Source organism: Penicillium odoratum (genome assembly GCF_028828045.1).
Source record: "Penicillium odoratum strain IBT 22623 chromosome Unknown utg000005l_segment0_segment0, whole genome shotgun sequence".
In the NCBI taxonomy this organism is placed as follows: Eukaryota; Fungi; Ascomycota; class Eurotiomycetes; order Eurotiales; family Aspergillaceae; genus Penicillium; species Penicillium odoratum.
In genome coordinates, this window is record NW_026643147.1 from 236,429 (window position 1) to 259,676 (window position 23,248).

At 46.0% G+C, this 23,248-nt stretch overlaps 8 protein-coding genes across 8 annotated transcripts; 5 read left to right on the forward strand and 3 right to left on the reverse strand.

Moving 5' to 3' along the window:
* Nucleotides 1-3,929: 3,929 nt before the first annotated feature.
* Nucleotides 3,930-4,697, forward strand: N7520_005606 (uncharacterized protein; the record flags this gene model as incomplete). The annotated part of the gene is made up of 1 exon (XM_057139540.1): nt 3,930-4,697. One exon carries the CDS (start codon nt 3,930-3,932, stop codon nt 4,695-4,697), a length of 768 nt encoding a protein of 255 aa, XP_056993546.1.
* Nucleotides 4,698-6,019: 1,322 nt separating this feature from the next.
* On the reverse strand, nt 6,020-7,864 carry N7520_005607 (ferric reductase family protein; the record flags this gene model as incomplete). The annotated part of the gene is made up of 2 exons (XM_057139541.1): nt 6,020-7,066; nt 7,121-7,864. The coding sequence occupies 2 exons, from the start codon at nt 7,862-7,864 to the stop codon at nt 6,020-6,022; spliced, it is 1,791 nt and encodes a 596-aa protein (XP_056993547.1).
* Nucleotides 7,865-8,586: 722 nt separating this feature from the next.
* Nucleotides 8,587-9,346, forward strand: N7520_005608 (copper transporter family protein; the record flags this gene model as incomplete). The annotated part of the gene is given in 4 exon segments (XM_057139542.1): nt 8,587-8,730; nt 8,751-9,073; nt 9,130-9,225; nt 9,241-9,346. Coding segments are annotated over 4 exon segments (669 nt in total), but the record flags the coding sequence as incomplete, so codon positions are not given.
* Nucleotides 9,347-10,471: 1,125 nt separating this feature from the next.
* crmC (siderochrome-iron transporter crmC) lies at nt 10,472-12,360 on the forward strand (the record flags this gene model as incomplete). The annotated part of the gene is made up of 2 exons (XM_057139543.1): nt 10,472-10,698; nt 10,812-12,360. 2 exons carry the CDS (start codon nt 10,472-10,474, stop codon nt 12,358-12,360), a joined length of 1,776 nt encoding a protein of 591 aa, XP_056993549.1.
* Nucleotides 12,361-12,961: 601 nt separating this feature from the next.
* Nucleotides 12,962-13,399, forward strand: N7520_005610 (uncharacterized protein; the record flags this gene model as incomplete). The annotated part of the gene is made up of 3 exons (XM_057139544.1): nt 12,962-12,974; nt 13,031-13,174; nt 13,230-13,399. The coding sequence occupies 3 exons, from the start codon at nt 12,962-12,964 to the stop codon at nt 13,397-13,399; spliced, it is 327 nt and encodes a 108-aa protein (XP_056993550.1).
* Nucleotides 13,400-16,179: 2,780 nt separating this feature from the next.
* On the reverse strand, nt 16,180-17,685 carry N7520_005611 (glycoside hydrolase family 5 protein; the record flags this gene model as incomplete). The annotated part of the gene is made up of 1 exon (XM_057139545.1): nt 16,180-17,685. The coding sequence occupies one exon, from the start codon at nt 17,683-17,685 to the stop codon at nt 16,180-16,182; it is 1,506 nt and encodes a 501-aa protein (XP_056993551.1).
* A 526-nt stretch (nt 17,686-18,211) lies between these two features.
* Nucleotides 18,212-20,032, reverse strand: N7520_005612 (Zn(II)2Cys6 transcription factor; the record flags this gene model as incomplete). The annotated part of the gene is made up of 1 exon (XM_057139546.1): nt 18,212-20,032. The coding sequence occupies one exon, from the start codon at nt 20,030-20,032 to the stop codon at nt 18,212-18,214; it is 1,821 nt and encodes a 606-aa protein (XP_056993552.1).
* Nucleotides 20,033-20,511: 479 nt separating this feature from the next.
* N7520_005613 (uncharacterized protein) lies at nt 20,512-22,181 on the forward strand (the record flags this gene model as incomplete). Its single annotated transcript, XM_057139547.1, has 3 exons — nt 20,512-20,702; nt 20,752-20,814; nt 20,867-22,181. 3 exons carry the CDS (start codon nt 20,512-20,514, stop codon nt 22,179-22,181), a joined length of 1,569 nt encoding a protein of 522 aa, XP_056993553.1.
* Between the last annotated feature and the right edge of the window lie 1,067 nt (nt 22,182-23,248).

Below are 23,248 nucleotides of genomic sequence, written 5' to 3' on the forward strand. Positions count from 1 at the left end.
CATGTCCCTGAAATGGTTCAAGGCATCATGGAAGATCCACTTTATGCACGCAAATGGGTCATGCAAGGGGTTTGACACGTAGGAAAGACCTCAAAATGACTCGAATTCTAGAGAGGAATTGAATAATGAACACATGAAAAAGAACTTTGTAATGGAATATTTGACATAGAATGATCTCTTTGATTGTTGTTGATGTTCTAGAGAGATAACTGTGACGCTTTCGACTGCTCCCCTTTGGGGCCCACTGTTTGGTGATCGTGGGCCCCACAAAGATTCTATCGGCAACTAACGATCAATTCAATCTCATATCAATATGCTCCACTAAGCCTAGCTCTGAGCATGGCTTCCGGGGTGTTTACCTTCGCTATCTATTTGAATATGCTCTAAATTCGCAACTAAATTAGCCAAGCTGGAACCTGCCGGTACTACGGTCATAAGCACTTCGAGGTTTAGATATATGACTAGTTACGTCGTATCTAGAAGTATATTAGGACCCTCATGTGTATGAATTTGGTACCAGTATATTCCAGTTTGGCTGTTTTGGCGCTGACTTTGGTGCTCGTTCAGCTAGATGGCCAAGAGACCATCCGCGATGCCACACCACTTGACAGACCATAGCGTACGTGAACATAAGAGCCTATGAGCCCCCTGACTTTATAAGGCTTCGCTGGGTGAGAAATTTAGATGACTACTATGTGCTAAATTGGTAATATTTACGTGTCACTAGATCTGGAGAAACTGGTCATATTTTGATGAATACGATTTCATGTAATTCGCGGGATAATTCTCAAAAATAATCCAGGCGTAGTAATGCTTCCAGATGGACGGCGTGATTTGGTAATAAGCCCCCCACTGGCAGGACTATAGATCGTACCATTATCAACCAGCTTTGGAACGCCTTACGCCGCGCGAATTGATAAAATAAACTGAACGCGTTTTTTCTAATGAAGGTGTGGGTGGATGTGACAGACGTGACATTTGGAGTGAAGATGGCTTATAGAACTCGATATGAGCACGATTTTCTTTTTGGGGTTCGATTACGAGGATATGCTTCCTGATGCAATAGCACCTAACGCCGTCAGACGCAAATTAATACACTCACATAGTTGGGTAGACTGGTTGCTATGCATGCATGTGAGGGGCTGAATGATTCCAAAATAGATTAGAATGGAGCTGCGCTGGCCCCTAGATGGTCAGTATAAGATGAAAGCAGAAGAAACCAAATGATTCTTGTAGCAGCAAAAGATTTTTGCCTCGGCTTAAATGATATTCAGCATTCAGTTTCACGGTCAAAGCTCAGTTCCTTGAATATCCACCCTGACACACAGACCAAGCCTCAAATCCACTCGGCTCACTCCGTCAAGGAAACTTGAGTTCTCGAATTTACAGGATGGCCATAGATGAAAATGGAGTGAATTGGGCCTGGTAGGTTTTATTTCTGCTATACATCACCCCGCCTCCCCGGATCTCTATCCACCTGACTCTTTGAGGAGATTGATCTAACTCATTTTGACAAACCCATCAAGCGAGGCGTGTATCCGTGGCCATCGATCAGCAAATTGTCAACATTTTGATCATTCGATGAAGAAGATACGTAAGACTGGGCGCCCCCTTTCGATATGCCCACATGCGACAAAGCCTTCTGATTGTGTCGAACAATGGTCCTGACCCTCCGCTATGTCAGTTGGAGGCACATATTCTCTACCCACTTTAAGGCCTCAACTCTTTGCTGCTACAGACTCTTGACGCTAACAAGACGGCCGCGAATAGAAAACAGCCAAACCCTGGTGGTAGCTTCGAAACCTCTTACCAGTGCTACAAATGCTCAGAAGAGCTACGAATGAGGACAGGTAGATGTAACACGGAAGCATCAGATGTGGCCGATATATGCGTTGGTCGAACCTTTGAAGCTACCAGTACCAACTTTCCTGGGTTGGATTCTGCCGCCAGATAAACCTGCCCACAATGCAAGAAGTGATTCCACCGATACGATTGACTTACCAACCTCTAGAGTGTCGTCTTAGCAATTCTCTCAATCATTCTGCACCTGCTCTGAGTTACATCAACTATGAGCAATCTCGGCAGGATCCTTGGTTTCTTGAATAGATCACATGGGTACTTCTTTTGCGTCATTTTCACCATAGTGGGAGTTACTATAATGGATGTATACGTCAGTGCTCATGCATAACCTCATATTCTATGTTAAAATAAGATTGACTAAGCTCAATGATAGGTTGTCTCCTGTTGCCCATCACGACAACCAATTGGATTTGAAGTAAATCGACGCCAAAGGACTTCGTTGCACATTTCTTGTGACAAACCTATCTTTAGGTACTAAAATGCTCAAATTGACGCAGTCCAGACCGCAGAGTTCTATGAGCCGTAAGCTGGGCCATTATTCATTGCATGAGTGCAGAAGCGGTGTTGCATTCGAGGTGATCTCTCTAGCTACCCATCTAATTGCCAAATATTCATGACTTAATTATGGAAGTGCACAGATGAGCCCGAGTTGACGAAATTCTGGGAGCGCAAAGGGTAAAGAAGCAAGAAGTGGGGGCGGAAATCGAATCTCGAGACTGAGAATGACCAATTCCGGTCTAGCGGTATTTTGAGTGTTTTGAGATCCCATCATCTTGCAAATACCTACATTGCATTGATAAAAATATATAAATTAATAAAAGGAATTGTGGGTCAAGACCTAGTAATGCAGATAAGAAGCAAATAGAAGCTTCGCGACCCGTTTGATGGCGAGCTGACATTTGCCAAGTGCCGAGTGCGGACCTTCGAGACTGAGGTCGACGCGGGTGCATATTGAAGTTCTACTTCTTTTATTATTCTGTAAGATTACTTTTTATTCTTTTTCTGTCTGTTTTTCTTTCTTTCCATTTTTAAAGTATTTGCTTACAAGTTCAAGCGTATTACGAACTGGAATGCCTGCGTCGTAGCAACAAAGATGTGTCTTGATATCTGAGCCAGTTTTTACATTGTCTCCGATATTTCAGGGATAGTGCCAAGCAATGTATGAAATCAAATACTCAAATATGCTCAGTCACGCACTTTGATGTCTCAGATCGAGAAATATGAAATAAAACGGAAGATCATTTGTGGACAAGGCCCTCTTACAGCGGCAGATCAATCTAGCATAATGTATGTGCCAAAATTGCTCTGGTCATTCATTCCTTGGTTATATCCTATTTTAGTGAAACTTCCAGGTCGCGCATTAGGTGACGCTTTGGTCAGGCTTTGAGTCATTACATGCGATTCCCCAAGCATACTCAAACATCGGCCTTACAGAATGGCTCTGAGCAACAGTAATTGGGATTGAACCCTATATTGTCCCCTTACCTTGATAGGACTTGCAGAGAATGCGCTAGATACTAAGGATAAGAACTTGGGTGTTTTGGGTCAGAGAAGTCACCAGATAAATGGTTTACGACGCGAAGAACTCATAGCACTGAAAGCAAGATCAACCTATATTAGGAATGAAGGCAATTGTGGTATCCTTTCGAGGAGGTTCAGTCAGTCGACTGGCAGTTCCTTGATATCTTCTCTTAATCATTAACGGGTCACGGTGATTTCACATACTCGTCACACGCGAGAGTATACCACATCTTATGACTGGTTGCATTACACCTGCATCTCGGCCACGTTCCCCCTCAAGTCAAGACCCACAAACATGCTCATACTTAACGCTACGAAGCTCATCAAATTTGCCCCTCTGACCCTTCTTTCGGGCAATGTGATGCTTGGGCCGAAAGCATTCGTGGGATCATTTCACTACACCAAGTCTACCTAATCCGGTCGCAGCGGGGTAAGGTCTGGGGGGATTTTAAAGCTTCGACGAATGTCCATTCAATTGGCCTTGCAGAGCACAACTCACCATATATACTGCTGTCTAATATACTTAATTTCTTCATATACTACTTGAAATGTACCGCAAGACTATCTGTGATGCATTGGCTCGTTTTAGCTCAAGGCCGTCGATTTATTTCAATGGCAACGTTTCCGAATCACCGACCAAGAGGCGCCACTCGTTCTCTCACCAGCGATATTATACTTGGCCATCGAACAGTCAACCCACACCATACGAGGTGATGGGGATTCAGGAATATGCCAAATATCCCAAATCCAGATACTTCGACCTTGTAAAGGTTTATCATCCCGACAGCAAAGCGAGCCTCTTAGCCGAAAAAATGCCCAAGGAAGAACGCCTAGCGCGATACCGGCTCATCGTCGATGCCCACAAAATCCTCTCCGATGACGAAAAGCGATCGGCATATGATGCATATGGCCTTGGCTGGACTCTGCCAACCAGACGTCGTGGCATTCATCGACGGAGCTATCCCGATACGAGATACTCTACGCGGAATGATTATGGATTCAATCACGAAGCCGAGGAAGAATTCTTCAAACACTTATCTGGGAACAAGAAATTCATTTGTTTCATCATGGTCATTTTTATTTTTGCACAGACATGTGTGTTTATAAGCTCTTTGGCGAAAGCGGAGCTACAGATGAGGCGAACGGATGAACAATGTCGAGAGCTCATGATTTGCCACAAAGACCGAGCTCTCGACTTGAAGACCCTGACAGCTCAGATTGAACGGCTTTTATTGAAGAGAGATCCTTCTGGTACTGGGCTTCTTCCGACCGAGGAGCAATTTTACCGTGAAATGCTTCCCCTCTGTACCTACTAGGATTTTTGAACATATTAGCATTCATCCTGCATACACCAAGCCAGACTGGTCAATTAGGGGGTTTTGCTAGCCCCCAAGACGAGGATGTTGAAATTTTCCATCATTCACAATGTCCAACCTTCTCGCATACTGGAACAGCTCAGCATCAAAGAATACAAAGAATGCAAATAGGACATTGTGTGGTATGGGTCATCTAAATTTGCAGGCAAGCCACGGTCAACTCTCCGATTCCAGCAACGATCTTTGCGAATCAAATGAGAGCAAGACAACTGATGTGTTTCTCATGGTGTGCGTGCTCATAGAGACTGAAGGCTGTAGTTTCGAGGGTACCAGGCCGTGGGAATTGCCCGCATATAGTTTGAACGCCCATGCTTAAATGGGCCGGTGCCAAGAGGAAAAAGTGCCGCGGAAAATGCTAGTAAACTACCAATAATCAAAGTTTGATACGATTTAAATTGGAGGTTTGGTAATGAATCAAGTGAGGCGATTCGATGTGAAAATGTCGACCCCCTTGGATAACTCAATACAGAAAACTAATTGGATATTGAAGTGTGGGTTCCGGGGGACCCCTCCGTTTTCTCCAGCTGCATCTTCTCCTCTTTTTCATTTTCTCTTCCTCCTCTACACCTCTCGGGTTACAGATTGATCTTGACCATTTCGTCTGTTTCCACGCTACAATGTAGCCCTTTTCCCCGGAAGCTGTCGACAGTATCAGCATGGCCCATGGGGTGAAATCCCAAATACATACTTGAAGAAACAAGCCCCAAGGAGCACAGGATTCATAAATCGCTTTAGTCCCTTCGGATATAATAGCCATGAGCATATTTGAGTGCTTTGTCAGACCGGTTCAGTGGGGTTCAGCCCGAGCGTTTGGAGCGGCTCTACCCGACTTGCAATCTTATCAAATATCCGCATACTCTGATGGGTCGAGACCCCATTTGTGGGTCCAAAGAAGATTGCATGCAGTCTATTACTGGTCTCTGACTCAGAGTCGGTAAAAGGTGGCATGGCCTTTTGGCACTTGTCCAAATTTCATCTAAACCTAAATTTCATCAAGATCATTTGCCCAAAAGCAAGAGAGAAAAAATTCAGTTCATGGCGAGATACATTGATACAGCTAGAATACATGTACATTTTGAAGCATGTTCACTTTTTGAAAAATAACTTACCATCCAAAAGCTTCCGTGTGAAGTGTAATAACATCTGCTTCTCCTCTTAAAACTTTGGTCTGAGATAGAGAAACTGCATTCCCAAGATCCAGTCTTAGACTCTCTGGCCCACATCCTGGAATTCAAAGTTAGCCTCGATCATAGAGAACCTCATTATTGGATGGTTCCCTTACCAAATACAAAAGTCCTGCGCTCGGTCAGGAGAGGTGGTAGAATCTCAGGAAGATAGGGCCGCGTGTGGCGTACAGTCCAGATTTCCGGTGTCTTCTCTGGTTGTGGGCTGATATCGTTCATTGACTCTTCCGTCCGAGAAACCATTTCTTTGGCTTGTGGAAGAACAAGCTCCAATTCTGTGCCAGAGACACTCATAACAGCTTTTGTCGGTCTCGTAATGTAGACATCGAGGTGAAGAAGACCAGGAAGGCTTGAAGCTTCCTTGAGCATATTTGTGATCCATTCTTTGTGGAACCGATCTTGCACCATCCACACAAGACGGATGCTTTTCACCACACCAGACCCTTGGTGACTGGCTTTCAATGCGTACAATATGTGAGGCATGCAGGCTGATATACCACTTCCGCCACACACAAAGACAAGTGACTCGTACTGACCTGGCGGGTTCTCATTCAGCCCACCATAAGGTCCGTCGACATGCATTGGTACAGATCGGTCACTATAATCGACTACGGACTGTAAAAGATTTCGAGTCAATCCATTGTATGCCCGGATGTAGAATTCCATGACTTGAATGTCGGATTTCGTCCGGACCTCTTGACTTGGAAGGTTTGCAATTGTAAAGGGGTGGTTCTGGAGGGGCGACAAATGGGGCATTCGGAGCCAACAATGCTGACCTGGCTTCCAACGGAGACCTATTGGAACCAAGAGAGTGACATGGACCATTTCTCCCGGGAGCTTCTGCAAGCTAGTGGAAAAGCCTGAGAACCAGCTTCGGTGAACATTGAAAGTCTGCCACTTGGCAAAGAGCCGCCCACTGACCTGGAATAACCAGATTGCCAGAGTAGCCCAAAGGTATGCCCATGAGTCCATTTCATTTCCCGAATGCCAAAACATGAGCCCCAAAAAGGCTACATACATGGGGACATGGACTCGGTAGAAAAAGTTATAGAAACGATGCCGGATAATCGGGACTGACAACACGCAAAGCCCCACAAGCATGCCTAGGGGGGGAACTCCGGTATACTATTTGAGCAATTAGTATAATATTTGATCGGTCTTTGCAAATTGAAAGCTGACTTCAAAGGCCCCTGGTTTGTAGAACTGGGCATGAAGGCCAGCAGCCCCACAATTTTGAAGCGGAGTGACGATAAATGGCACGGTATGCACGATCGCAAGAAATAGACACAGATAAGAGGCCCATCGGTGGAATATATTGAGTTTCTCATGGCTGATTCCAGTTAGCCATGTCACTATGTTGACCTTCCCCGAGAGCGCGACAATCAGAGGTATCAACGCCGTTGACATGAGTCCTGTGCGTACTGCGAGCGGTGGCGATCCGTATCCACGACGCTCCCGATAATATGGATGTACCAGAAACGTCATCAGCAGGAAGAATACCAGGGTGAATATTCCAAAGGTCAACATGCCGAGTTTTGGAAACCCCCATCGCGCTGCAGTCAGGCCCCCCACAGACCTATAGGATACAGCCCTGCATAGAGCAATGACCTTGTGGCCAGTGGCGGTAATTTGGTTGGGAGGTCCTTGAGGCTGATGAGAACTTTGATTTCTGTAGAGACGGAGAATGTGGATAGCTATTCCTACACCCAAAGTAGCAAGGTAGTACCATGTCGTGTAGTGCCCGTAATCAAACTGATGGGCGTAAGAGATAGCACTTTGAGATGCCTTTTGAGCCTTGGCAAAAGCCAGGCAAGCCTCTGTGTTGCAAAAAGGATCCGAAAGTGGGAGATAGGTTGTATTCCCGACCACTGTGATACTCATGCATACAGCCCCGGTGAAGAGGGGGTCATTCGTAGTAGGCATGGCTGTTCACGGAAGCGACAGAGGCTGCGATCATGGAAAAATAATGCCTCCACACGAGAGACATTTCAGCTGCTTAAATTATGTTTTTGATATAGTTCCACTTTACACAAAAAAAAAAAAAAACAGAAAACCTAGGCTACGTGGCTGGAAAACCTGGCATCTTGGTGGATACTCTACAGTAATGTCAAACTTACTTTTAATGCCGTGCTCAAATTCAACAGTATAACGGTACCCGATTTAGAAGGTACTCGCCTGATCAACAAACGATCGAGCATGGTATGGTTTTATTATTTTCAATTGAACTTTCTGCATCGCATTCGATTCGTGGGAGTCGTGCGGCGAAGGCCGCTCATGCTTAAGAGCAGGGGTTTCAACTACGTCGCTTACTTTGCAAAGTTGCTTTCTGTGTCTGTATCGAAATAATTCAAAGCAGTATATCATTCGAAACACCCTGGTTTACTAACTATACTAGGTCAAAAGTAAGGCGAAATCCACAACTTTGATTGGTAGGCCTCCACCGAAAAGCCGGTGGCTTCAAATTGGTGGCGCGGCGGCTCTGACATGATTGGCCTTCAATAAGAAACATGCTCATTTCTTCTCAAAACAACATAACGCACACTCTATGTAAATTGTGAAGCGGATACTATCTCCTATTCTTCAATATAAGGACATTCCCCAAGGATCGCCAGGTTTATTCTCATGTCAATCCTAGCCTCAGTAGGTTTTTGGTGAGCCGCTATAATGGATATGTCCAGCACAGCCACAGCTTCATCTTCAACTTCAACTTCCTCAAGTTCGACCATGAGTATGGGTGGAAGTTCATGTCAGATTTCGGTATCGCATCTTTTACGCAACAAAAAGGAAATGTAATGTTAATCGTCTTTAGATGTTATGGAACTGGAACACGGTTGATTCGTGCTTCATAGCGGAATCATGGCACATCACCTCAAAGGGAATGTTTGCTGGCTCTTGTATTGGAGTAATTTTTCTCGTTATCTGCCTGGAATTTCTTCGTCGCCTTGGCAAAGAATACGATCGCTTTCTCTCCAGACAACATGAGCTAGCTGTTGCAAATACAGAATCGGAATCTTCTGTTGAAGCTTTTTGCCCGAAGAATAGGCCCCTTACTTTCACACCATCGATACTTCAACAGTCCATCCGTGCTCTATTACACATGGCTCAGTTTGCCGTGGCCTACATCGTTATGTTGTGAGTAGTTCCCACGTTAGCCAAACTTACCAAATATCTAATAACCCTCAAAATAGACTTGCTATGTACTTTAATGGCTATATCATTATTTGCATTTTCATTGGTGCCTACATAGGCTCATTCATATTCTCCTGGGAATCTATCAGTCTGAGGTAAGACGTTTCCAGATCATTGGACTTGCGGAGACCCGGTGTATCTGACCATTGCTTTTCGGGAGATAGATATAACAAGCAGACGAGTGTCGTAAATGAGACAACTGTTTGCTGTGGTTGACTTGGTCAATTATAGCTGGTTCTTCCTTCTTTCTTTCCTTTTTTGGGATATGTTTGCCCCTGTGAATTGAACTCAAATAAAAACCCTAACTAAATCAAATTGGACATTGTTAATCCATTGAATGATTTCATTTATTGAGATCCTTAAAGTGAAAGTCTAGCTCAGTAGGTGACAGTACCTGGGCCTATCTTCATTCTCTATTAAATTCAACTCATGGGTATTTCTATTGGTCCATTTTGCACAGCCAGCTATTCCCTGTTCTCTCTTCACAGTGCTTAATGAGTCGAATCGCGTGTCAGCTAAGAGGCTACACTAGAAGGGTCTGTTGAATGCTAAATTGCTGAAGATCAATAATTCTACACTCCTCTGTCAGTAGATTCATCACTTTTCGTTCAATCTGGTGGATGGGTAGTGATAAACCAAAAAAGTTTCCCTTAATCCCGTACCTGACGCTACCACAATTAGAACCACAGGATTAGATCGGCTGTGCTGGAAATCAAATCCCACAAAAAAACAGTTATCAGGCTCAGACCTATTCCTGGAACACTTTGATTTCGGATTATTTATTTTGAGAATAAATGAGCATGTTTTCATGCCGCTAGACCGTAGTGGTGCTGCCAAGCCCCTTTTACCGAGATGCTGTAATTTGATCACGTTCATTTTCAATTGCAAGGAATCCTTCGCCGCTGGATGCGACTCCCTTTGAAGCTACAATATGGACCTAAAGAAACCACAAACTATCCTTACAGAAAGCGAGTTAAGAAATCTTAGGTCATTTTGCCGGTATGCTCAAGTATATTTTGGTTCTATCGAGTCGTGTTTGCGCACATTTGAGCGTGTTACTCCTTTCGACAGAAGTCATGCCACGCAAACTGTGATAGTGGAAGAGTGGCTGCAGCACCTCTAATTATCTATCACCATATCTTTTCGGTCTCCTACATTCATTCTGATTTGTCTTCTTATTTTTTGCCGCATGTTGCCGAATTCCATTTCATTGTGAATACGACAGGATCGATTGGTTTCACTTTCACAATTCTTAAAACACTTCATTCGCCTAGGTTCTGCTTTTTTCCAGCATTAAAAGAAGAACCAGGAATCCAATCAAGGCTGAGCGCTTTTATGACCATGGCAGTGGGTAACGTAGGGAGTTATCTACAGAAGGCGGCCAACATCCGGGCAACGACTAGTGCATTGCACGCGAACAGTGATAGCCAGAGCTTGGAAGAAAGAAATGAGAGACAAATACTGAATCATCCTGGTGAAGTCACTCAGGATGCCCAGATTGGGGTTCAAAAGGCCGAGGCTACAGCCCTGGTTTGGTCCAGAACTGCCTTGTACGCAACATATGCGTGGTAAGTTGATCTAAGATCTTCTTTATGCCTTTTCAACAGACCTAGATAATTTTTCCTGAATTGTTTATTCGTCAAAGGGAAAAGTTCCATATGACTAAAAGTCTCACTGGCAGGATGTGGTTATGTTTTTTCGTTCTGTCAATGCAATCGTCAATTAGCAGCAACGTTATGTACTATGCCTACGCAAACTTCGCTTCAGCCCCTCAAATTTCCCAGGCCTTCATTATATCGACCATCGTTGGTGGAGTTCTTCAGCTTCCCATTGCAAAGACTTTAAACTTATGGGGCCGTGCTGAGGGTTTATTGACATTTCTGGTTGTCTTTATCCTTGGTCTCATTGTGATCGCCTCTTGCAATGGCCCAAATGGCTTTGCAGCGGGCTACACCTTATATTGGATCGGTTATACCGCCATGAACTTCATTTTGAGTGTCTTTGTCGCTGACGCGTCTGGACTACGGAATCGAGCCTTCGTTTACGCGTTCATTGGGACGCCCTCGATCTGTACCGCCTTTACTGGCCCACTCGCTGCCCAAGCGTTCATCAATCATTCCAACTGGCGTTGGGCTTATGGCTGCTTCGCTATCATCACCACTATCTTCTTCGTGCCCCTTGCTCTTGTCTTTAAATTTTACCAACATAAAGCTGAGAAGCTGAATCTTTTCATTCGAGTACCAAGCGGTCGAACCACTACACAGTCTTTCGCTCATTACTTTCACGAATTCGACATCATTGGCGCTTTCATTTTGATGGGGGCCTTCATTCTCTTTCTTTTACCATTTAGCCTTAACACTTATGGCTTCATTGGATACTCCTCCGCAACTTTTATCGCCATGGTCGTCATTGGGACCCTATTATTCCCGGTCTTTGCTATTTGGGAGCGATTCTTTGCTACGACCGCCTTCATCAAATGGGAGCTCTTCAAAAAGCGCACGGTGGTAGGAGCCTGCATTTTATCCGCTGTAATCTTTTTGAATTACTACACATGGGACCAGTACTTTTATTATTATATACAGGTCGTCTATAATCTCGACACCGCGAAGACTGGATACATGACACAAATATATGGTGTTGGATCGACCATCTGGGCTGTTCTTTTTGGAGTTGTAATCCGCCAGACTAAACACTTCAAGAACTTGTGTCTTTTCTTCGGTGTGCCACTATTTATACTTGGCGCCGCACTTATGATTCACTTCCGAGGATCCCAAAGCAACATCGGATACCTGGTCATGTGTCAAATTTTCATCGCCTTTGGAGGTGGTACCCTAGTCATCGGGGATGAGATGGCTGTGATGGCAGCAGCAGACCGAGATGGTGTCCCATTGATGATCGCCATTATCAGTCTGGCCTCTAGTTTTGGAGGAGCAATCGGCTACGCCATTGCAGTCGCCATTTATTCCAACACTTTCCCGCAGGCTTTGCTGAGTGCGCTTCCTGAGTCTACCAAGGCTGATTATGAAACAATCTACCTTGGAGGCTCCGCAACTCAGCTTTTTTATCCTCCTGGCAGCGAAACAAGGATCGCAATCAACTATGCGTGGGCATACAGTCAAAAGTACTTGTGTATCACAGCAGCAGCTATGGCAGTCCTCGCTTTCCCAGCGGTCGCCATATGGAAAAACTACGATGTTGATAAAAAACAAGTGAAGGGTACCGTTATCTAGACAAGGGAAATCGCTTGATGTAGTTCGGGAGATTTAAGTGTACATCCAATAAACTCCTGGAACCATCTACCACCAATTCTGTCTGGGGCCCACAATAATGAAGTGTGTGAGTCGAGCCACTTCTAAACTCGAGATCATAAACGTGTCCACTTTATTTGAATCATATATTTGTCTACATACGAGAAAGGATTAGTGGGAGTTTCTGATCGTTTTAGAGTGTATAGTTAGTCAATTGACCCAAGGCTTGTCCGGCTCTTGACTTATCCGAAAGCACATCAAATTCTGCACTGATCAAACTACAGTTATCTCCGATTTAGAGCCCATGATTGCTGTCAAAAAACGACATTGATCACATATCCAAACAAAAGTACTTCGTACGAGGAGGCCGCTGTCTGATTCTTCGTTGAAAGAGGGGCAGTGAAAGACGTGTTCATCAGGTTAAAGTGACTTTCCGTTTTGGTGGCCAACTGGCGTACACAGCCCGCTTACCGAATACATCCGAACTCGGGAGGTGCGGGGCAAACTTGAAAGAATCTTGCATCAACGATAGTATAGCTCACATCTGCTCTTTTCAAGTTTAAATCTACGATCAAACGCAAAAATGAGTCTCACTAGTAAGTAAATATCAATTCATCTCGTATTGAGCTCATGATCTCACCATTGCATGCAGCTTTCATCCAGGGTGGCGAATACGAAACTGCTTCATCAGAGGTTATGAACTCAGATATCCAAACTGAACTATCTGCGACATTGGTTGCTAAGCACCTCGTATACCAAGCGGTACTAGGATACGGAAAGGTTTGCGATAAGCGGGGTATGATAATACTTCCAGGATCAAGTCAAGAGGAGAAGCTGATGTAGATCAACAGGCAAACCTTCCTCGCCTGAACAGGCAAAACAATTGTTGTTAGTGTTCACAAATGCCATTCTTGAGGACATGGTTACCAAGGGAGTGAAGGTCGACGATCAGGAAGCGGCGAAAAGCGAGACCGAGAAATTGTCAGAGCAAGTACTAAAAGACTCTGGCGAGTTTCAATAGACTCGTATGAAGTTGAAACATGGGTGAGACTTTTGAAGGTCATGTATCTAATTCTCCCCGAGGTGAAGTAGAGAAATAGCTTCCAATGTTTATGTAGTTTATATACGTGGTTGCTGAGATACATAAATCCTTCAATGTTTTGGAAATCATGTTTACGATATATGCGAAGGTGTTCGGGCCGCACAATTTGGATTGGCAATATGAGATGAATTATGCTGGTGAGGATCAACGGATAGGTCTCACGGAAGGAACACGGTCGAGGAATAGTTATGAGACAGCTATAGCTTGTACCATTTCAAGAGGCAAAGTGTACATCAATGGAGAGAAATTATATTAAGCATAAACATAAAACCATACAACAGTCAGGACTCGCATGTGGTCACCCACTACTGACTAACCGGCGTGTGGCTTAAATGCGGCCAATAGTTCAGTGGGTGCCGCCAGGGTGAGAAGTGGGTGAGGGCCGCTTGTGCGTCGCGCGACCGGGGGTGAGAAGGGTGAGTGCGCAATAAAGAGGGTGAGAAGTAGGGTGAGAGCGGGTGAGAATTACGCTCTCCAAGTCGAGCGAGAGTAAAACACCATTGGGCCACGATGCTCCATCTGAAACAGCCATCGTCTTGGCATCGGCACACAACCCCCCTTGATTGGGTGATTTTGAATGCACTATAGACATGAGGCCCATCATATTCTATAGAGTAGAGTTTCGCTTCGACCCGCGACCAATGTACTGAATCTCTTAATTCAAGTACAAAATTATAGAGTCATTTTGTCCGCTCGAGACCTCCAATATTTTGGCACCCTGAACAGTTATTGGTGCTAGAGCTTATTTGAAAGATGAATAGTGTCAATAGCTTAGTAAATTCCATATATTTTCCTCTTACTATGACGATTTGTATTGGTTCTTTAGTTTATATCGAAGCTCATCTCATTCAGAATATCTCCCAATTAAAACGTAAGCCCTTATATAGCTGACGGTGAGATTTTTGTACGAGTATCCCGAAGTTTTATGAAGACGACGACGATATCATATGATAGTTCATCAGCGTACAAATTAGACTTTGTAGTTATTAATAGATAACTTTCGTATTGTTGATGGTATACAGTAGCTCTTTGATTGAGATAAACTCCTTAGAGATTATACCCTCTATTGACTATAAGAAATTTATTCATTTAGCGATATAAGTGCCACCGCTATGAATGTTCTTTCCAGCCGTGAAATCACTACTCTAGTCTTAGTATATTGGCGATGGGGCTGGTTCTTGATAATCGGACTTTTCTTCAATTTGTCTGTGTCCCTCTCTATTTCTTCAATATACCTTATGGGCAGGCCGCCGCCGCTGCTGCTGCATAAAGCTGCCACTCTTTTCCTTTTTGGCTATCTACATAGTCGCATACTCCTTTCACTAGGATGGTCGGGATGATGTCCCATAAGCCGGCCTCTTTCATTTCGAACCCAATCATACCTTCCTGTTTAGCAACTAGTCGCGGTGTAAAGCATGTTTGATAACCTAGTCGCCTGAAGCTAGTCCACCAAAATTTATTACAGGACAGTGGGACAAAGCACTCTGATCATTTTCATTTATTATTTATATTCGAGCACGAGGTATAACCTTGCTGAAGTTACACCCAAGCTCAGTGCAAGACAAGTTTCAGGCTTCGGTATAGACGTGATCGTTCGGGCTTGAGCATTGGGCACAAACTTTTGTGTCTGCATGTTTATGACGGTATCTTGCTTCAGAAAGATTGTCTTCAGAAGTCCCCGGATATCCCGTGAGTGAATATCCTGACAACTTAAGGATGGTGTCTGGAGCACTTGTATTTATGGTATCGTCCTGTCACCCTGGTACGCACTACTTATATACCAGGGTTAGACCTGTATATATATCACTGGGTCGTCCACCCACATGACTCCACAACAGTACAACTCATGTATATATGCTATAAGATATGATTATTGCTGTGAACCTAAAAATGACAATATTCAACGTCCATAAATTTGCGCGTTGCACGAATCCATGCGGCCTTAACCAGCCAACTTCAATGAATAATAACCACAAAATGTTACTGCAGATGCCGATCTGACAGCGTTATGTTAAAACTTAGAGCAAACAAGAATCATTCAGAAAATTATATATATCCTCCCAAGGTCCGGAGGTCCACCGTACCTACGGCATATGAAACGACATGAAAATACCATAACTTCGGCTCTCTATGGCCTGACTTATAAATCATAATGCAGCACTAAGGACCAGCGCAGGCATATTCCTAATTATTGGAGTGTGGGGTCAGCTGACCTCCACCGTTTGCCAGCGCGTGCATGTATTTAGCCAGATATCTCTCTCCTTCTCTTCCTTCCCTCTCCATCCCTCTCGGATCACAGATCTTGTCCCTTTCTTCTGTTTCCACTCTACCATATAGCCCTTTCTTCCCCTAGACGGCAGACCAGCCCCAACACTAATGAAATTATTGATCGCCAGATCGCAAATCCCAAAATAGGGTATTCAATTAGTTGCTCGCCCCAACTCAGGGTCTGCTCAGCTAGTATCTACAATCCACTATGTCCTTTACATGTAAGGATAAGTCATGATACCCCGCAGTTCAGACTGCCATGACTGGGAATCCATCTTATATGTATTTGTAATGAAGAATCTGCTGATGATTTAGTCTGGAAAGCATTTCTTATTGCAACGCGTCTATTATATGAGTCAAGTGTCAATAAATTGTCTATATAATCCTGCAATCATCCATTAAGCCTTCCAAGGAAAGAAGCCTTGGACATCTCAGCGGCCGAAAGCATCTTCCCTGAGAATGACACTTAGTTCATCTCGCTGCTTACAATTTTCCACCGCAAAACTTGACGCCAATACCTCCAGCTCTTCTTCCGTCTTACCGCGGAACAGCTCAGCCATCTCCCATCCAAGATACTCACTCATGAGGCATTCTCGTACCACACGCTCCACGTGCCGATCAAAAGTCCAGACCTTGGGATATTTTACCGAGTGGTATTGTTCCGGAATCATCTTCTTCAGGCCTGAAATGAACGGCCCGTACACACCCTCCACACCACTCTTATCAACGATACCCCAGAAGTCTAGTCCCAGCTCCTCCTTTCGAATCACAAATGGCTGGATGAGCTTCATGTAAGGCGATTCTGGATCAATATACACCATACCCTGGTACCCAATATCTTTATAGAGCCAGATGGACCAGCTGACGCCAGTTTCCGCATACATGCGAAGTTGCTCTTTGAGAAGGGCAAACCTATTTGCGTTTGTCTTTGCAGCAGCAGATTTCCCAACCTTCCTCTCGTCGTCGTATACAGGGCCAAATTCACCGTTCCAGATAGGAACATTCTTCTCGCGCATAAACTCGACTTTGCGCTCAAAGCTAGCCCTTATGGCTTCTTTTTGAGATTTTGTACCCTCGTACTGCTGCCGGCCGGGGAAACCCATCTTGTTGTAGTCGTGACAAGCATACACTGTGTTGGGAAGCAGAGGGCTTTCGGCAAATGCTCGGAAATCCATGGCGAAGGTGTTGCCGTCGATGAAGAGCATATGATCAGGATCAATAGCTCTGATGGCCTTTTCAATTCTGGAGCAGAATTGCACAAGCCGAGCACCATAGAAGCCCTTGTCGGTCATATTCGGATCTGCAGGCTCATTGAGAGGATTGTAGCCTGCGATAACTGGATTGCCAACATAACGCCCAGCCAGTGCCTCCCAAAGCTGAACGACACGATCTTGGTGGTCTTTGAAGTCCCAAAACTGGGCTCGTGCAGTTCCAGAGTCTGAGTGCCAGTCCTGGTTCTGTCCACCGGGTACAGCATGGAGGTCAAGGACAACGTAGATATTATGGCGTGCACATATCTCGACACATCTGTCTAGCATAGCAAACCCATTTGGCTTGAGCACCCCAGGATTTAAATCATCAATAAAGTGTCGGTAATTGAAGGGAATGCGGATGCAATTGAGACCAAGTGAGGCAAAATATACTGCATCTGCATCAGTGAAGAAGTGATGGATGAGTCTGTTGAAGAAATATTCGGCCTTCTCGTGTCCTAGCACAGAGGCTAGTTGCGCCCGATGCTCGTGCTCATGCCCCGCGTACCCGGTAATGAAATTTTCCATGTTGAGGAAGCCTCCAATGCCGGCACCTTTCAGGATGACCGTTTCACCGGCAGGGTTGACAATTCGTGTTCCATCCACATGAAGCATTCTGCAACGTGGTAACCCCTCATCAGCGGGTTTGGATGTGTTATTGACGAATTCGTTCGTGGAAGGAGCCATTGTTTAAAGCAAAATGAGTAAATTTTTGGAATTATGAAGGCTTATGAAGGGTCTAAAACTGCTACGCTGTATTTATAGCGGGTCATTGATCTTATGTGGACAGTGAACAAAAGACACGCTGGAATCACATTAGCCGGGGGCCATGCTGGGCCTATCAGAATGAAACCTTAAATTCTCCACTGAGCGATATTCCCCGTGACTAGTGCCTATTGCGTAGTTCTGCAAAGGTACCCTTCACTTTGAGGCGAGACTCCCCGATGGCGGTCCCATCCTTAGAGTCGAGGACCACCGCCTGGAACTGAAAGACAGTCGCGTGATTATCCGGTGAATTAATGAACATAAGCCTGAACTGAAATAACCAGACACTATCATCAGGCTAATGTTTTCGGTTGCTACAACCCACTTATCGAATTGAGATCTGACAGTTCAACGACGAAGTGCTGGAGGCTAAATTGAGATGGAAACCTGCTGGCCCTACGAATTGCTAAGGGCTCTAGATGGTTAGGCTAGTCTCGGCCCCTTAGCTTTAGCAAGGCCCAGACAATCGGCTATTTTCACTTCGTAATAACTGCAACCATTGTCCTGCCTCGGTCATCTCATCCTGCCAGGTCGTTAAAAGCTCCATTGTTTTGAATATAGCCTCCTGCCATCCGAATGGCAATTTGCATCCCGCGAGTCCCGCCGCGACCAAGACAAATGCACTCCGTGTACAAGTTCGAATCAATGGCACGGTTCCATGATGGCGGTGTAGGAAGCCCGGCTCATTCACATATATTCGCTGTAAATGAAGTTGCAGGCCTTTCTGCCCGTTTTCTTCAATCTCCGGACCGGGAGTGCAGGGACTTGATACCGCTCCAATATATGCCATCACCCACGGCCAGTAAACAAGTTCATACATATCAATAAGATGGCCTCGGAGAACAAAACGACAAACTTCATCCTCCTGAGGGGGCGCACTAACGGACAGGTCAGGCGGGAGACTCTCAGACCATGCATGTATCTGCATCTCCCACTCGGAAACCAAGGGCTCAAGGGCCAATAAAAATTCAGCTGATGACGCGTGAGACTGATGGAGAGTCGTAATTTCCTCTGCAATACTACTGCCTAGTCGCCGCAAGTAAATTTCAGCCAGGTAGAAAAGCCAAGACGCGCGCTGCCGTTGCGCATCTGGATTCTTTGGAGAGTCCAGCGGTTGTGGGGGCTTTGGGAAAAAGGGTGGATATAGTGCACTCCCAGTATGCGCAACTTTGAAATCGGGGAGTGCAAGTTCCATGCTTAGCTCTCGCTCTGACTTCCAAGCGGACCAGTAAACAGCCTGTTCGTAGTTGTCGGGTGAATCTATATTAGTGGAGATATCCGACTCGGATGCTACTCCCGGGGCATGGACGAGGAAAGGGAAGCGCTGGCATGCTGCGAGCGCCTGCGAGAAGAATCGCCACGCGTCGAACTGTTGGAAGACGCACACCATGTACACCCCGGAAAGGAAGAGGCATTGTGCCCCGATTATATCCGACCCAACGAGAAACAATCCGATTCGTTTCTGAGCGGCCTGGAAAAAGACGCGCGAGTTCTGGTAGGCTTCGCTTCCGGGCTTGGTGTTCTGGCTGGAACCAAATGGAGTGGCAATTGAGCCTAAAGCACAGATGATCATGGCCAAACATGATGATGGAGACCAGTCTAAGCCATCGAGAAAAGTAGCGTTGACCAATCGCCGCGTAGCCATCTCATCGATGATGGGGTTCTTGCAGTGCACGTAGCGAAAGAAATTATCTACAATGACATTGATATTCTTGGGCTCCATCTCTAAGAGAGCGGCCAAGGAGCGTCCACTATGAGAGGGGGCGGCTATCATGTCGGGAGCGGGTTTATGGAGCACCTGAGATGATGGCCCACATGGTTCATCCATGAAAAGAGGCCATCGCAGGACAGACTCGGTTCGTTCGGGGAGGACGTTTCCATAGAGAATCCACTCTTCCGTATTGACCACAGTAGCATTTTTACGCGGCTGATAAAATGCTGATATTTGTTCGGCCTTGCCACTATTGTCGACTGCTCGAGTGGCTGAAGAAAGAAGTAAATTTTCTATGTTATCCAATCGCTCCAGTATTTTCAGACTCGCGGGGTCAAAGCTCGAGAGGTCCGCTGGTGACTGTATGCATGTGGTCCCAACCTGAACGCAATATGAGCAGCTTGGCTTTGCGTTGTCGCACTTGGTTTTGCGGGCCCGGCACACCTGACAAGCCTTGTTTGCCCGCTTCCTGGGGTAAAAAGCAGTTCCTCGGGGAGCTGGTCTTTTGCCTGGGTAATACTCAGCAGGTTGAGGATAGGTTGGTGCGTGTTGCTCCATTTGCTGTAGCGTGCTTTTTCGAAACGCGGGGGGAAATCAAAGCTCACGAGACTTTCGGGGAGTGTCGCCCCCTTAAATCTCTCGGTAGTCTGTGGACACTGCACGATTAGCCGAATAACACCTCAGAGACACTACAATGGCTTTTGGGGGATCTCATCCAGTTGAACTTTGGTGGCTTGTGGATATTTCGTAATTAGCCGAAAGGTGATTCGGAGATACCATTGGCTAACTATCCTTGGCAGCCATGATCTCCTGTTAGCACTTTCGGGGAATGTCGCTCTCTCTCCGCATCCCCACAATCCCCAGACCCGGCAGACTGGTCCAGATTTACATGATCTCTGGATCATGCCATGATGCCCTGGCGCGCCTCAAGACCTACAGTAATAGGTCCCAAGCAAAATGGTATTTATATATGAGATGCAAACGCCTTTTTCCTGCACCTTGCATGCTCAACATAGACATCACAGTTGGTCAAGCATATGCATTCAATAGATAAAGTTGAAGCGGGCGCAGAAGGTCATGCGGTCGCAGTGGAGTATATCACAACAAAGCACGGCCAATTAGACACTGATCGAAGTGCCGAGCATGACCTGACTCTCCGATATATCGCTCGTCATCATCCTGCCATACTATGGTGGTGTTTCTACTGGGCCATGGCTGCCGTCGGTTGGTAAGTCGCAGACTGTGATAAATGACTACGGAATGCGCTGACGTATCAGGGGCTTTGATGCGCAGATCAACGGCGCCATGATCTCTGTCGCAGCCTTCCGACGCGACTTTGGGTATGTTTTAAGTTATATCCAAGGATTTGCCTTGCTAGGCTGACATTTTCAGACATATCGTGGATGGCGAGGCTGTCCTTCCTGCCGACTGGCAGATTGCTTTCAACACCGTCAGCAGTGTTGGCCAGTTCTTCGGCGGCTTCATCTGCTCATGGATCTCGGATCGCATCGGGCGGAAAGGTTCCCTGCTAATCGGCCTTACTTTCGCCACCGGTGGTATCTTTGGCGAGGTGTTTTCCACTTCCAACGGTGCATTTGTGGTCTCCAAGCTCATCCTAGGGCTCGGTCTCGGGTTCTACCTCACCCTAGCGCCCCTGGCCACATCTGAGATTGCGCCAGTTGTTCTGCGAGGCATCGCCTCTGCCGGGTGTAACCTTGGCATTGCCGTGGGTCAACTACTTTCTAATGCAGTTATAAAAGCCTTCGGAGAGCGGACCGATAACTGGGCATATCGCGGACCATTTGCAGTCCAGCTTGCCTTCTGTCTCTTTCTTGCTGTTGGCCTTATTTTCGCCCCAGAAACGCCATGGTACCTTGCGCATAAGAAGAAAACGGTGGAAGCCAAAAGTTCCATCCGGAGGCTGTACGGTTCAGCTGTAGATGCCGATTTAAAATTCGCCGTTTTGGAAGCAACAATTGCCGAAGAAGCGGCCAGTACCGCGGAGAAGCCTTCTTTGCTGTCATGCTTCAAAGGGACTGACCGACTGCGCACCATGATCAGCATAGGTGTCTTTGTATGCCAGCATTTTGCGGGCATCATCTTTGTTCTCGGCTACTCTACCTACTTCTTCCAGCTTGCGGGGCTGGACACATCCAACAGTTTCGATCTCGGCGTGGGCGTCACTGCCTGTGGTGTGGCTGGCAATCTGTGCAGCTGGTTTGTTGTCAACTCTTTCGGACGACGAAAGGTCTTCCTGAGCGGAATGTGCATATTAACAGCCCTGCTTCTGTTAATCGGCATTATGGATGTCGTCCCCACGGGTGCCGCTAAGTGGACTCAAGCTGCGGCTACAGTGATCTATGCATTCTTCTATTTTGCCACAATTGGAGCCATGGCATTCGCTATTCTGGCCGAAACTAGTAGTACTTCGCTGAGGGCGAGTACTATGTCACTTGCAACGGCTACGCAGGCGGTGATGGGCATTGCTATGAACTTTGCCATTCCCTACATGGTGAACCCGGATGAAGCCAACCTCAAAGGAAAAGTGGGTTTCATTTTCGGTGGCCTGTCACTAATTGCGACCATGTGGAGTTTCTTCTATGTGCCAGAGCTGGCGGGTAGGACGTTTGAGGAAATCGACAGGATGTTCGCCCTCAGGGTGCCTATCAGGAAAATGAAGAAATACGCACCCCAAGGCGCGAACTAAGAGACCTTTGCCCATTCTTCAGGAAGTGCAAGTTGAGGAATTACCAGGTTTGACAGGCATTGCAGGAAGCGAAGAATTATTGAAATCTTGGTTGATATTCTTGACAGCAATTTTTAGCGATATTTCCCAATTTACATGCCCTTTGCTTTTGCCACCGGTCCTTCACGCCACTCTCAAGTACTCAATACTAAATAAATATGCCGTCTCCTATATTTACATATCTGGTTCTTTATTCTTTAGATCCTTCTTAACGTCATGTGCCAGAACTCGGACCGCTCAAACAAGGATATTGCGAGCGCTACCCATATGTAACCACTAACTCTGGAAGAGGGGAACGCTCGATGGTAGTGGACTCTAGGTATACTGGTCGATCCTGCAATGCAAAGAAAGGCTATAGCAATACCCAACAACGTACATAAGGAACGAAAACCTACCCATTGCCAGGTGGGTGCGATGAGAGAGATTTTCGGAGTGCAAGATTAGGGTGAGAAATGGGTGAGAGCCACTTTAGCGTCGCGCGACCGGGGGTGAGAAGGGTGAGTGCGCAATAGACAGGATGAGAAGCAGGATGAGAGCGGGTGAAAAATCACCCTTGGTCGCGCGACGGCCGCATTGACCCAGCTGAGCATCAATAGAACATCATTGGGCCACCGATCCTCATTTGAAACAGCCAGCCTTTTGGCATCTGCACACAGCCCCCTCGGTGGACTGATCTTCGAATTTACTGTAGAGATGAGGCCTATCCTTCTCTATAGATTAGAGTTTCAAACATTCAACGAGTACTACTGTATACAGCCTCAGCTTCGGAGTGAATCATGGGTAACATGAATCACCCAAGCAATTTGATTTTGCATGAAGCATAACCATGGGCGGGCCCTTGATACTCCCAATTCATGCCAGAGCCTTCTATCATCGCTAGCCAGAATCATCCGATTTGACTGGTCCCCGGTGGGCCACCCTGCAGTATTTCCTTGACTTCAACATATACACAGCCTTTTATGATCGACTCGGACAGTACGCAGCGGCATCGGCCATCGTTGGTTGTGGTGTGCTGAATTCGCCATATC